At 42.8% G+C, this 15,106-nt stretch overlaps 1 protein-coding gene across 1 annotated transcript in view; it reads right to left on the bottom strand.

Moving 5' to 3' along the window:
* SLC2A12 (solute carrier family 2 member 12) overlaps window positions 1-14,694 on the bottom strand; it is a 31,130-nt gene extending 16,436 nt beyond the window's left edge. Inside the window, exons 1-2 of the mRNA XM_058802373.1 lie at window positions 14,481-14,694; window positions 5,741-7,057 (exon numbers count right to left, since the gene is read on the bottom strand). Of these exons, the coding sequence (XP_058658356.1) occupies window positions 5,741-7,057; window positions 14,481-14,595 (1,432 nt within the window). The 5' untranslated portion in view covers window positions 14,596-14,694. The remainder of the gene's footprint in view (window positions 1-5,740; window positions 7,058-14,480) is intronic.
* Window positions 14,695-15,106: the final 412 nt, after the last annotated feature.

Here is a 15,106-nt window from a genome sequence, read left to right as displayed (position 1 = left end):
CCTCTCTAGGGGCTTGTCTTTACCAACTTCTCTGCACAGGTTTTGCTCCTCCCAGGGCTGATGATCCACAGAGAGAGCTCCCACAGCAGCAAGACAGTGCATCACAGTAAGGCTTGCTGGAGACCACAGTCCCTGCACCTTCCTGGGGGAACTCAGCCTGGTGGGCACAAAGCCACAATCCTGGGTCTTTCATGTGGAGGAGTTTAACCAGTGTGAAACTAGTAAAACATGAAGGCAGACTTGTTGGCCTGCCAGCCTTTCCTGCATTAGAATAAAGATAGTGACTGTAGTGACTACAGTCCCTGTTTTGCTCACCTGTGTTTATCCTCTCTTGTGCCTGCTCCAACAACTTTGAATCTGCCTGCTCTGAGTGCCTCTGCACCCACACAAGGAGAGAAGGGAGATGTTAGGGATCCCCAAAAGCAGGAGGAGCATTAGTCTGAGGTGGCTATGAGTGGCTGAGACTCCATCAGAGAGCCATCCTGGGGGGAAGTGCTGTCCCCAAAACTGCAATGTCCTAATTTTGTGGGTCCTGTGCTCGCCCTCCCCTCATACAAGGTCTGCAGACACACTTTGTATCCACTGAGAGCCTGGACCTCACAGCCCTGGGCACTGGTGTGCTGCTCCCAGCAGACAGTTAGGTCTCCTGTTTTGTAGGTAATGTGATTACTTCAGGAGCTAAGAAGAAAGAGTGATGAGCATGTGATTTTTTTCCAGTTTTCCAATCAGAAATATTCACCCGATGGCTGAGGCTAGCAGATGGCTGCAGAGGCCATTATATCCCAGCCTGAGAAGGCTTCGTGTGGATATTTAATTTCACTCTTTAACAGGTATTTAGCAATACCAAAGTACTACCAACCCTACAAGCACCCACTCATGGGAGCTATGATTCAATGGGACTGCAACAGCGACATGGAAAATCAGGGTTTGCAGTAAATTCTGAACCCCTCTTGAAGATCTGGTTATACACTTGTTGACCATAAGTATGTTAAAAATACATGGATAGATAACTGTATTTCTTTGTGCCAAATCCTGAAATCCAGGAAACACTTCTCCAGCTTCAGACACTGACTTGCCTTGGGTGTGTTGTGGCCACAGCAACCTGAGTGTAAAGAGGGCTCGAAGTGCTTAGGTCTGTAGCTCCAAGTTGTGGCCTGAAAGAGGAGTTTGTCTCCAAGAGAAGAGCTCCAGAGTTTATCCCTTGGCTCTGAAGAGCCACACAAAACTGGCAGCTGCTCTAGGACATGAAGTAATAGAACATCTTTGTCCCAGGTTGGCAGAGACATAAGTACCTTTGGACTTTTCACAGCTAAGTGTTGGAGTTTTGAGGATGATTCATGTCATGAAATTGCCCCTCAGTCTCACTTGTAGGCGTTTTTGTGGATTTTCATCTGCATGCTCAGCATGAAATGCCATGAAGCCAGCAGAGCTGATGTGATTTGCTCCACCAGATTATCCCAAAGTTCACTGGCCAAGTGCCTAAATGCTTTTGCAGTTACACAGAAATGTGTTTAAAGGACTCACAGAGGAAGAGCTCTTTTGCAAGGCACCAATGCCAGACGTGCAGTCCAAAGGCATACATTTGACATCCCTCTCTCATTAAAGGTGTTCCTCATTCCACACCAAAAAATCCTTGAGATGTTAATGGATTCCCTTGAACTTCACTCCCACAATATGTGCAAAGAGGTACTGCCCCAGTCCTGTTTTGCTCACTTGCCTTTAATTTGCAAGAACAAATTCAAACTGGGAAAAGAGACTCTGTTTGGTCCAGAATCAGTCTGCATTACTTGCTTCTCAGCCTAGGACTTCTTGGAGCCACTCTGACTTCTTTTTGATAAAGAGCATTGCCTCTAGACCCCATTGCATCCTGCATACCTGTGTGTGGTGCTACTACATTTCTTCCAGCTATTTACTGATGAGATCATCTCACTCAGGGGATATGCAGGAAATATAGGGGGAAGTTGTCCCTAGTTAGTACTTGATCATAAATGGTGCAAAAGGAGATGGTCAAGGCAGAAAAGCAGATCTTTGGTAATGGGTGCAATCTGATATCTGAATTTTGTTTACTGGGTCTGTGAGGAGGGCAGCAGAGCTCTGGGCACCCACTCTATTTCAGAGAGGCTGTAGCTGCCCTACAGTTGCTAACCAAGAGAACTCTCTTGCACATACTCTATCCAAGCACAGGAATGCTACACTTACAGCCTTATCTTGGAAAATAAGTCTGACATCCCAGGAGCATGGCTTTCCTTGTTCTGGCATCCCAACATGTTGCACCACACACAGTGGTGAATGAAGGAAGTGGTGAATGACACCTCTTTATGAGAAAGGACCTCTAGTTTTTGCCCCTCAAATGGTTTTTACAGAGCAATTGGCAAATTAGATGCCCTGAAACTATTTCAGTTAATTCTGTGCAATTTAGTAAGTGTTCATGCATGGTCATAGCCCTGACTAACTTATTTCTGTGTGTTCTTTACGTTAAATTAATTTCCAAGGATACATTAAGTGATCACATTTTAGCTTGGGTGATGAACTGGTGATCTACCTCCACACCACACTCGTCTCATCAGCCGGCACTCGCTGGCCCCTGTGAAAGGCACAGCAGTGCTTCTGCCAGGCTCAGACCTCTCCTGTCCCTCCCCTGTCCGTCCCCTGCCCACATACAGCAGGTTCCAACGCTTCTCTTCACAAACATGTGCTGCAAACAACCAGGAGCCCTCTCACACCCCTCATCCTCCACATGGGAGCTGGGAGTGGTTTCTTTAGGGCTCTGCAGGCATCATTCCCTCCTGAGAACAGCTGATCCTTGTTTGTCCTTTCTGACACACAGACAAAGGGTAACCCAAGACAAACAAGGGTGTCAAGCAAGCCCCCTTAGTTAATAACTGAATGCCTTGAAACATCTCTGCAAACACCCCTAGAGAAATGGCACGTGCTGTTCTGTGGTGTGATGCGACACCGATTTGTTGCATCTACAAAACATCTTCATAATTGTGTGAAATTGAGTGTGAACAAGCACTTGAATTGCAGTTCATCAAACATAATTAAACTGAAACACAGCAGCAGAAATACCCCTTTTATCTTGTGTAAGGGCTGATAACATAAATACAGAGCACCCCAGAATCAAAAAATTGACTAAGCAGATGCTTGCTAGTCTGTGAATTCTTTTGTAATGCAAAAATGACTTTTATCTCTCACTGTCTATTTTTGAATTCTCATCACTGTGATGCCTGGGTGTTTTGATAAAGGGCAATAAATATAATTTAGCATATGCTTAGTTCATTTAAAAAATCAATCTACTTTATGTAACTTGGCAACAAAAGAGAAATAATTTATAAATGTCTGCTACACTAATCTGGATTGTAACTCTCTTTGATGAGCATAAAAAAAATAAAAAGGGGGGGAAAAATACAAAGCACTTAAAAAGAAGATGATAGAGCTCAGATTGTGTGATCTGTCCTGTGAAGAGTGTGGCATCTCCTAATGGTCATACATAAAGTCTCCTTTATCCCCACAGAACATAGTACAGCATGGAATCAAAATAAAGTGGGTGAATTTATTCCAGAAATGGCCTTGTGGTGTGGAAAGAAAGGAGCAAGATCTTCTCTGCTCTTCATCCAAAAGATGTCAATTTGATGTACAAAGAGAGGCGTTCTCAACACCACCTTCACCTTAGCCAGCCATTGCGTGGGGGCAGGCACTGCATGGAGCATGAGAGCTCCCCACTGAAAACACAGTGGGGCACAGTGTCACAGTGCTTTTGTCCCCAGGAGCCCCAGGCACAGCCTGGACACAGCAGCCAGCCAGTGGAGCCTCAATGCCTCCTCCCCACTGACCAGCAGGCAATGGAGAACAGTCTGGTCCAGAGCACAGGCCAGATTTAGAGATGAGTAACATAAACATGTTAAAACTATTTACTTTACATAAGCAGAGGGCCTCATTTATTTTCTTTACACTAAGAAAGGTTCACTGGGGCTAAGAAAGCTAGGCTTTGCAAACACATTCAGGGATTAGGGCTCCAAACGGAGATGTTGTAGGCTGTACATGAGACACAAATTATAACCTTGCATCCCAATCCAGGCTATTCAAGCATGATAGATCCTTTGAAGATTCCAGCAATCTCTTGGTTCTCTAACTCTTGCATTTTCTATACTTTTTAACTGAACAGTGTGCTTTCAAAGACAGGAAAATGCCTTGAAATGACTTAGCTGCAATTTGAAATGCCTGTATCTCTAATAGATCTGGCCTTCACTTGCTAGGAAAACACATCTGTCAGTACAAATTGCCTCATAGTGGCTTTATACATGATTTCTCCATGATGGAGCTGAGAGGGTGTTTGTTCTTTCCCATTTTCTGTTTGAAAGCATTTGAGCTCTCAAGTCAAGAAAGAGGTCAAAAAACAAGCACTGGCCTCAGAGACTTCTCAGATCAGCCTGGAAAACACATCAGTTTTTGTAGCCCTCAAGAAAATAGACACTGTTCTCATTAACTGTACATTAGGCCAACTCAAATGACTAAGAACCCGTTTACAGCCAGGTCATCAGGAAAGCAGATTTCAGCAGGAGGCCAAGACTGAACATGTGACCCCACTCTGAGGGTCATTAAATATATGTTTGAAATAAATAAAAGTTCAAGTAACATTTTCTTTTCAGGGCTTCATGCCTGTTTTTGAACCTATGTCACAGAAAGCAGAATCCAGCCCCAAGACAATCTTCAAGGGAAGGAATAATGCTGTAATAACACAGTCAAGCTTGCAACCCTGGCAATGAATGCTTATCTCACACTGCTCTCCCTGTGAGCAATGTTTAAAATAAATAAATACTGCAGGGGAGTTGTTGTTAGCACAATTGTTGGGTTGTATCCTTGTGGCAAGCTTTTTATCATAATAGTACAGGAGAGTACAGTTTGTTTGCAATGCAAGTTTGAGCCAGAGTGCAAGAGCACATAAATTCTGTTAATAAATAACGGGCTGGGCATGTGGGTTTTGCAGAGTGACTTAAAAAGTCAACGCCTTCAAAGTAGAACATTATGCAAGTGCTATTGAAACAAAACAAAAGAAAACAGAGAGATTTAATTTCTAGTCCCTTGGAATGACAGACATGCTCTCCCTCAGGAGAGAGTGAGACCCGTGCAAGTGTGATGGCAGGTGCAGCAGTACAGTGTCAGCTGTACAGGAGCACACCTTTGTGTCCTCCCACTTGTGCTGTTCCACCCAAACAGTGGCAATGGTACTACAGCTTGCCCATGAATTATGGTACCTTGAGTGTGTTTTCCATATCTGAAGACTATTACACAGTCAGAGGGACAGATCCTCAGCAGGACTCAGGTTGGTATTTTGTGGATTTGACAATGTCATACCATACAGAGGTCCAGAGCTTATCATTATCTTGGGTTTAGGAGCTAGCAGCAGCAAATGCCTACATCCTAACCTTCCCAGTGTAAGGGCACAATAGACTAGAAAGAGGAAAGATAGCCGGGGGCTCCATAATTTTGCTGTACAAAGCTAACAGCAGTTCTTGACGGAAGAGGGAACAGTTAATTACACTGAACAGAAGGGAGATCAGGTCATTGGCCTTTAGGGGCAGGACCTCTTGCTATAAAGTACATGACAGGCCTACCAGGATGGTGTGTGACAATACCAGTGCATATTGGCAGACAGTACTGCTTTGCCCAACTTAGGAACTGCCTCATCCCAGCACTTAATAATGTAAGTTACAAACAGTTAGAAAAATTAAACACTTACTTGGTCCAAGACCTATGGAAAATGCAGCAACATAGACAAGCAGGCTGGCCAGTGAGAGCCACTTCAGGACAACAGGGACCTCCCCACTTTCCACGTGAGACCCTGTTGTGCTTTTGCCTTCTGCCAGGAAAGTCCTGTTCAGTTCTCCTGTCCTGGCAACATCTGGGCTCTGTACATCAAATGACAATCTTTCTTTTGAAGCCCTGCTAGCAAAGAGGTCCTTGAGACTCCCATTGGTGACAGTGAAGTTTCCTGGTCTCTGGAGAGAGAAATCCTCTGGAGACTGGCTTCTGCAGACCTTGGTTAAATTCACATGTATGTTACGGTTCACTAAGCCCATAGTGACCAACGATATTGCCATAACAGAAGAGCCAATACACAGAAAAGTTTTACTTCCAACTTGATCCACAAAAAATGTAGCTGGGACTGTGCTGACCACTTTAACCACTCCAACTCCAGTGGAAGCCAAGCTGGCAGCTTCATTGCTCTGGAACCCAACTGACTTCAAAACAGTCGATGCGTAAAATAAAATGTTGGGTTGCCCAGTTGTTTGCACAAAAAAAACTAGAGTGAGTCCTACCAGCATTCGGGCCCTCATGTTGTTTTTTGAACGAAACAGGTCCAAGAAACTATACTGATGTTCATCTTTCAGGGAAGACTTAATCACAGTGAGCTCATTAGTAGCATCTGATGTTTCCCGTAGCCTCTCCAGTACTTTTCTCGCCGCTTCATCGTCATTTTTCATCACAAGAAACCGAGGGCTTGGAGGAAGGAAATACATGGCAACAGCCTGCAAAGCACCCAATGGAATCACCAGGCCAAACATGTACTTCCAGCCGTGAGATATGCTGGCAAATGCATAATTTGAAATATAGGCAAACAGAATGCCTATCACAATCATGAGTTCATTTAATGACACAAGGAGGCCTCTTCTGTGCTGTGGGGCGATCTCAGCGATATACACACACGTGGCAATTGACGACAGTGAGATGGAAATACCTATGGCGATCCGGCCCACAATGAGTACCTCGTATGATTCATAGGGCAGCAGAATCAGACTCCCCAGCACAAGTAAAGATGATGCAATAATAATAGCAAGTCTCCTTCCAAATCTGTCTATAAGAAATCCACCAGTAAGGGAGGCAAACAAGGCCCCAAAAAGCAGGGAACTTACAATGACTTCCTGCTCTTTGCAAGAGAGTGTTAAAATGCTGTTCATCTGAAGAAGAGCTCCGGAGATGAGGCCCAACTCATAGCCCATCAGAAGTCCACTTATGGCAGCAATGGCAGAAGACAGAAAAGTGAATGTTCCACAACCTGAAATAAGAGGATAAACCGAAAAACCTTGAAAGAGTGATTTTTGCAACATTCTGACAATTAATAAAAACTTTGTTTGATCTACCAGTTTAAAAAAAAATCTCTCTGTAACTTTTAGGCAAAGCAGTTAGGTACAATACACATCCAGCAGCAGTGGTGACATTAAAGCTATTTTCATAAAAAGCTATTTCTGAAAAGAAAAAACAAGGTAATTAATATAAAATCTTTAGTTTTAATGCCTTTGTGTCCCTTATCTTCCTGATCAAAAGTCAATAATGTTTTGAGCAGGTCCTAAATAATTAAACTTTTTGCTTCAGAATATTATTGCAAAAAGAAATGGTGAGAAAGCAATTTTTACCTTGAGATTTTTCAGTGTTTTTCCTAAACTGAGAAAGTCTCATCCACCCAACTAGAGTACCATGAGCAAGGAAAGCATAAATTTCTTAGCCAAATTGTTTCAACATTGACTCAAATAAGTAACAAGTTTTCCCTCACCACTTATTATTTCCTTTGTTTCTCCTGAGAACGGCATGAAGGCTGCTGGTACCATTGTTTTTATTTTGCCAAACTGGGGACTTAGTCAGTGAGCATCAGGCTGATGCAGGTATCTGGGATATTCTAGGGGAACTGATCTTTGAGGTAAACACATGAACTTGCTGGGCTTTGCTCACATCTAAACTCAGATTCTTTGGAATATCTTGATCAAATATTTTGCATTGCTTTTGATGGCCATAATGTCAGGAACAAGAAACAGATGATGAAAACAATGCAGATCATATGCCTTTGAATCTCCACTTTAAAACAAACTCATCTTATACAATTGTGATTCATTGTTTATTGTTACAAGATAGATTTGACTGATCATATTCTGCTAACTGTGAAGCCTTTTGCACCCTAAACCTTGAGGAATATATCAATTTGTTATTGTTGGTCTCGTTCTTCCTCCCAGCATGATTTTCCTCGCATCATGATGTTGGCTGCCACACAACTAGGAAAAGAGTAAATCAACTTCTGATTTTGCAATTAGTTAGAGAGATGGGCCATGTCAGAGGAGAGGTGGCTTTTGCAGCATAACAGAGTCCGTATTTAGTTAATTCTCCTGAAACGAGTGGTATATGGTCTAATTGGAAATGATACACAGAGTTTGTTTATTTTTAGTTCATTTTTCTAAGGCATTAAGGCTCTTTGATCACACTGACTGCTCAGAGTCCGTTGCCAATAATTTTGAGCACATTGGTGAGGATCAGCCCTATTTGATAGAGGATATTACATTTCAAAAGCAATTCTTGAATAGAGAGAAGGAGAGCAGCCCTAGCAGTACATCTGCACTGCTAAAGTAAACAGTCCCAGAGCCCAGGCCCAGACCCTGGCATGTGGCCACATACCCTACTAAATTGCTGGCAGGATCCCTGGCACATTTGCAGCCCAAGCCACCTTGTGTTCTCCTAACAACTCCCAGAAGCAAACAATTCCACTACCCCACCCTGCAGCTGCTCTATAGGCAGATGGGTTATTATGGAGGGTAGCACAGCACAACTATGAATATAAGCAATGCCTGGGGGTCAGGGGAGGTGTGTAAGCCCATTAAGGTTATTAAGATAAGTATCACCTATTAGCTCTCCTAACTTTGAGCCAAACAGCAGCAGCCCTGAGATACTGCGTGCACCAAATGCACCTCAACTCAGCTGCTGAGCTGGTGTGGCTGGCACACCAGACATAGATAAGAGATAGGGGAGAAGCACATGGTTTTGTCTTGATGGGCTACAAGGACACAGGGGGAATGGGATTGCTGTGAAAAGTCTTTTAGAAGGGGGAGGTGGGTGGTAGATTTATCGGGAATGGAAGATGAAGAAAATAACAGAAACAAATATGCAAAATGCTCCAGGGATAGAACAATCTTTTTTATATTGCTGTTGTCCAGATCTGTTAATATTTCTAAAGCTTTTTCTTCTTTTATATCTGCAGTATCTTTTATATCTGAGACCATTTCACTGATTTTAAATAGAAGCATGGGTTAGGTCCTGCTGTACTTCCTTCACCCATTGAACAGTACTTCCGTGGAAATACTGCTGACTACAGCTAAGCTGCTTTGTGCTGCATCCTGCAATGCACACATGCAGTATTTGTTTTATCATTGCAAAACATAATTTTGCCTTCCCATTTATACTTTAGAGTTGCTTGCTTGCTGCATATTATTGTATCTGGACAATATACCCTTCCAGTGAATCCTGGCTGGAAATCTGAGCTGATAACAGCACAGTGAGTGTTGTGCTGAAGGAATGAGCATATCAGAAACTAAACTGCTAATCTAATCACAGTGCTCTGCCCAAACTACTGTTCAGTGCTGATGTTTGTGCTTTCTTGAATATCTCTTGAATATTTTACATCATTAAGCCAAATATATTTTATGTAGTATTTTACCTCAATTTATATATCATGGACTAGAGAGCATTGTGTTCATCCACTCTGACACTCACAAACAGCACAACATGATCCTTCAGACACACTTCAATTATGTTTTTTCTGAACCAGGTGTTTTCAAACATTCAGCTTTGATTTAAAAATGGCTAGTGTTTGAAAACCAAGGACTTTAAGTCATAGGTCATCCCAATGGTTAATTGCTTTCACTGTAAGCTATCTGTAAATTATTTCTAGACCAAATTTCTGCAACTTCAGCTTCTAGCCATCAGATCCCATTCTCCACGTCCCCACACTTAACTGTGTTCACTGAGTACAAACTTCTAGCCTGCCATTGGGTCATCTCACAGACATCTCCTTTTTTAGCTGCTTTCCCTGTGAGACTTTACAAGTTCACCAAATCCTTAAATATTCAAACCTCTGTTCTCTGAACTTTTTCAGACCACCAACTTCTTCAGTAAATTGTGATCTGGACCCAGTGTTCCTGCAGTGATTACACAGTGCCAAAGAGAAACTTGACATAACTTTTCCAGTCCTGGTGGACACTTCACTCTCTGCTTGTCCAAGGATTCTCACAGACACATACAGAAGCTTATCTTCTGGTTATCATTCAGGAAAACCTACTTCTTTTCTGACTGGATTCTTTCCAAGGCACTGCCTTGTCTTTAAATATGGCCTGCCTTGTTTTAGCGAATGAGGAATGCAAATCACTTTACATTTGTCTGTATTAGGGTTCAACTTACCTAACTGTGAAATATCTACATCATCTCTAGATTTCTCTTGTAACCACCTGAGAAAAATAGGCACTTCTAGACATCTGAATTACGGCGGATGCCTACTTCCCTCCATTGCCTATAAAAGGAAACTGTGTGGCTTGCTCAGATGCAGATGTCTAAAGTTAGCAGAAAGGCAGCCCAGACAGCACATTCACTTGCAGTCAGCAGGCCAAAGCATCCAAATTACATTCAGCCGGTGACATGTCCCATTTATTGATCACCCATCACCTTTATCACCTTGTTAAATAATCTGTTATTATTTTCTTCCAAAAAACTAACAACAGTAAGTAACAGAGGGGCAAAGACTGAGTTTAAGGCTCTCCTGCCAAAACACAGCAGCATGGACAGTGTACTCTGTTGATACTTTGAAGTCTGTGTCCTGCACAGTTCTTAATTCTTAAAATGTTGGGAGTGTCATTTTTGTATGGTTTCAGTTTCTGAATGAGAGTGTCATGTCAAATATCTTGATAAAGTCTACCACCAGCACTGTTCTTTACAATCCAAACTGTGCTCACATCAGCCTGTGGTCCTTAGATCAGAGAAATTGAGATGGTTATTTATTTTTTGTCTGAGAGTCTGTACAAGCTGGAGGTAGAGCATGGAAACCTGGGAATTGAGAGGGAAGCATTCAAGCCCATGTATTTACTGCTTCTCCAAGTAGAGCAACTTGATCAATGTCTTAATGTTTATTTTTTTTGTTTTTACTGGGTCAGCTGGTATCCTTCTTCATGTGTCCAGTGACACATAGCCACAGTTGTACAGAAATAGTGGAGGGCTGTAACTAGAGCACCCCCGAATGAGAAGCAGATCCTGACGTGATGCACAGGGAAACACATTGTCCTCCTGCATTAGCAGCAACAAAGTCAGTAGTTAACTTGGTGTCTCTTGTCCCTCACAGGCACTATTCCACTGAAAAACATTGTTATATCACCATGAGCTTTTGTTTTAACTGGTGTACCCGAAACTTGCCTGCTCACCACTGCCCGCTGAGTTAAACCTTGAAATCTCTGCTCAGTTTCCCTTCATGACCTTCCTCTAGGCAAAATTCCCTCTGACTTCAGCATATGTTTAGCTTTAACATTTCCAGATAAAAAATGTTGCAGTACTCACAATCCTTTTAAGTGTCACTTTGAATGATGCTGCTGGCAGTTCTTAGGCATTCCTTTTTTTTTACAAAAAGCTTCTTTATATATTTATACATATATTTGTCTTATTTTTATGGGATGCCAACAGAGCATATGGCAGTGTACAGCCCAGGGGAATAAAATATTTTAATGATAGCTACCAGAGAATTTTCTCCTTCTGTCTGCCACTAACACCATGGCTAATGAGTGTGTGGCTGGTATGTGACAAGTGATTGGAAAGTCTATTCTCTAGTTTCCCATGTAAACAAAGTGGTTTCTCACAACTGTTGTTCAAGTCAAAAAGCAGCCCAACTTGGCAAACAAACCTATCTTTAAGAACATTTGTTGGAAGTGTTTATGCTTGGTTCCTGAAAAGGAGACCAACTGCAGTTGTACAGCAGCACAGTGTACCGGCCATGAGGCTGGACGGGGCCAAGTACAAAGGGTGTGCCCCTTTACTCACTTTCAAGCACATATTTGGGAAAATACATTCCTTCCAAAGGCACAGGATTTGGTCTGTGCATGTATCTTATGGGCATTATGGATAAATGATCAGTGCCAGGGAAGATCTGCAAGCAGGCTGATTTGGGAAACAGCACTCCTCACCTACCTAATGGGAGGGAGAGATATGGGAAAGGAGCCCTCTCCCGCTCGGTTTGGCAGTACCAAGCCCCACGTTAGTCCAGACTCCGAGATTTCTGTGACGTAGTTTTCTTTGCTATCTCCCAAGAGATCATTCAGGGTGCATATAGAAAACTACTGGGGGGGTAGGGAGATTACTTTATGTAACCTGTGCAAATATATCTATTTTGATAGGAGGAGACTAGACAATCTCTTCCACCATGGTACTTTCTTCTGTTTACTTTGATTTAATCTGAGATGAGAAACATCTCCGTTTAGAAGGGAAGGAAAGTATTTTCCTGTCAGGAAAGTTCTTTAAGCCTTGCAATTTCTTTGATCTATTTAGATCTTTGGGAAGTGAATTCAAGTTCTGTCAACCATTGGTTATTAAGCACAGGTTAGAAAACCCTAATGAGTTGAATGCATTGCCTAGATATAAATCCACAGCATGGAGTATCTTTTTTTTTTCAATAGAATGATATTTACTTTTATCTACAATAAATTTTAAAACTACAGCATTGGTATTTGAAAATAAGCTGTCTCTAATAACAGATTTGTTTTCCACCTGAGTGCTGTCTGACTTACAAAATTTCAAGGGATATAGTATTTAAATTTCCCAAATTGTATTAAAAAAATATTTTGCTGAAGTGTATAACATGAGGATCTTTTTTTTTTTTAGGATAAATGTTTGATGGCATATATTGGGAATTGCTGCATAATTAAATCATGGTTTTGCTTCTCATAAAATGTAATTTTCCCATTTTCATGTTATCATGATCTTTGCTGCCACAGTCACTTTCTCTGTCTCATCCAGTTGCTGGGTATAAAGAGATTTATGTTACTCTGTTGCTCTATTCCAACACCTGAGGTTTCTTTAGATCCAGTAGCTGCTCAGAAGGTGCATTTCTCCTATTACCTAGAATACATCTGACCTATCAAAAATAATGTCAGGGCCATGTGGGATCACAATCATTTGACAAATGTGAATCCTCCCACCCAAGTGTGAAAGGCAAACCCAAAACAATCACTTTGTAAATGGAACTAAAATAGAAGGTCGAAGGAAACAAATGTTCCACTAATCTAAACTCCTCCAGTGGTGGGAAGCACTGAATACTTTGTACACTATAAGCCATAATGTACTTTGTTAAACAATATTCAAATTTCATGAAAAAAAGCTCCCTGACAATGATGGAAAGACAGGGAATGCAGATCCCAGACAGACCCACCATGGCCAAGTCCTCTCTTACTGCTCTGCTATGTAATTTCATTATGTCAACAGGCAGCCTATCCTCTCATTACATGAAATGGCATTTGGGTTTTGTTTTGTTCATTTCTAGTAAGAATCACCAAGTTCTTTTAATTTCTAACTATGTAATTACATATTCCTCAGGTTACTGCTTTAATTTTTGAGGGTAAGGACAGATATGCAATTTACACTTCTAACTTCAATATACTCTTCTAACCTTAACCCATGTGCTGCAGAAACTTTGCTATCTGTTTATTGTTATCCTATAACCATCTGCACTGCTCTCCTCAGTCCCAAAGGCAATGTTAAATGTGTCTGCACACCTACTGACTTTCTGTTCTTGGCTAACCTCTGATTCCAGTATCAGGAGACATTGCTTGACAGATCACTATTAGACTCCAACAAAGCATTTGTGCCTATGGTTTCTGATTATTCCTGCGTTAATCAGTTCATTCAGCTCGAAGTGAACAAAATCTCCTTGAGACATTGTCATTTCTGGCTTATGACCATGCTGTCCTGTTTGGGTACAGCTTAAAATAAGGCATAATAAGCCTTGTGGCTGAGAAATATCATGATTATGGGGCAGTATCCCCTTCATCTTATCATCTAGGAAAGTGTTTGAAAATGCAAAACCACACTGCAACTGAGAAAAACTGCCTGGGTAGGACAGCAAAGATGAAGAGCTATGAAATGCAGTTTCTGCACTTAAAAACTTACTGCAGAATAAATGTTACAGCTGATTTTTGAGGGTGTCAGCACAGAAACCCTGTTTCTTCCTGAAATGCTAGGGAAGTAAAAACAGGAGGGAGACCCTGTCCCCCCACCCTGAGCTGTTCCCCTGCATGGACAGGTGCAGTGCTTGCCTCACTCCCTCCACTCACTCCGCTGAAAGGGCTGAACTGCCCCGAGTGTGCAAGGACCAGATCACTGTTGTTAGAGGGCAGCAGCTTCTCCTATCTTTCATTTGGCTGATCTTCATGAAGGAAAATGATTTACACAACAGACAGCACCTACACGAGCAGTAGGACCGAGGCCTTTTAGGGAAAGTATCACACATTCAAAATTCATTCAAAATTCATTCAAAAGTCAAACTGGCAGTCCCCGTCCTAGCTCACATGTTCCCCTCTTGCACTTTTAGAAGCTGAGACGGCCCGTCCCGGAGTGCCTGCGCTTTGTGGGGCCGAGCATTAGCGACGCGGGCAGCAGCCACAGCCGGCGCTCAGCTCCTGCCCCCTTACCTGCTGCAGCCGGCAGCCGGCAGCGCCTGCAGCCCCGGCCGCGCTCCTCATCCTGCCCCGCTCCCACGGCCCGGCTCTGCTGCCTCAGGTCCTCCGGGCTCTGCCCAGGTGCCATCGCTGCCCCTTCGCACCTTGCTGGGGCGGGAGCGCTTCACAGCGCCGCGCTCCTTGCCCGGCCGGCCAGCAAAGGGCAGCTTGTTTTCCTCATGGCAACAAGTTCCCGAAGCCGGCTGAAACCAAATGCAAACCACAAAGTGGTTCGTGAACAACTTTGTTGCTATTTCAGAAGGCTTTGCCCTTTGCGGTGACACAGGCTGTTGCTATTCTGGGGAGCCTATTGCAGGCGAGGGGAGGGCCGTCTGTCGGAAGTATTGCTTTTGCCTTTTACAAATAGTTGGGACATCAGACATCTATCCATGCACAGCTCCATGCACATTCCTTACCCATTCACTTACAGGGTCTCTCTCTCTTTTTCCCTCTCTTTTCCTCCTCTCCCTATGTTCATACGCTCAGGTTTTTAGCAGAGAAGGCACACTGAAGGGGAGGGTTTGAAATGTTTGCTCTGTCTGCTAAAGTTAAGGCATGGAGCACACACACACGGCATTGCTGCATCCTTGTAACTTCTG

This window comes from Ammospiza caudacuta, chromosome 3 (genome assembly GCF_027887145.1).
Source record: "Ammospiza caudacuta isolate bAmmCau1 chromosome 3, bAmmCau1.pri, whole genome shotgun sequence".
NCBI classification, from domain to species: Eukaryota; Metazoa; Chordata; class Aves; order Passeriformes; family Passerellidae; genus Ammospiza; species Ammospiza caudacuta.
Note: the sequence above shows the minus strand (reverse complement) of the source record. Positions and strands in the feature narration are given on the sequence as shown.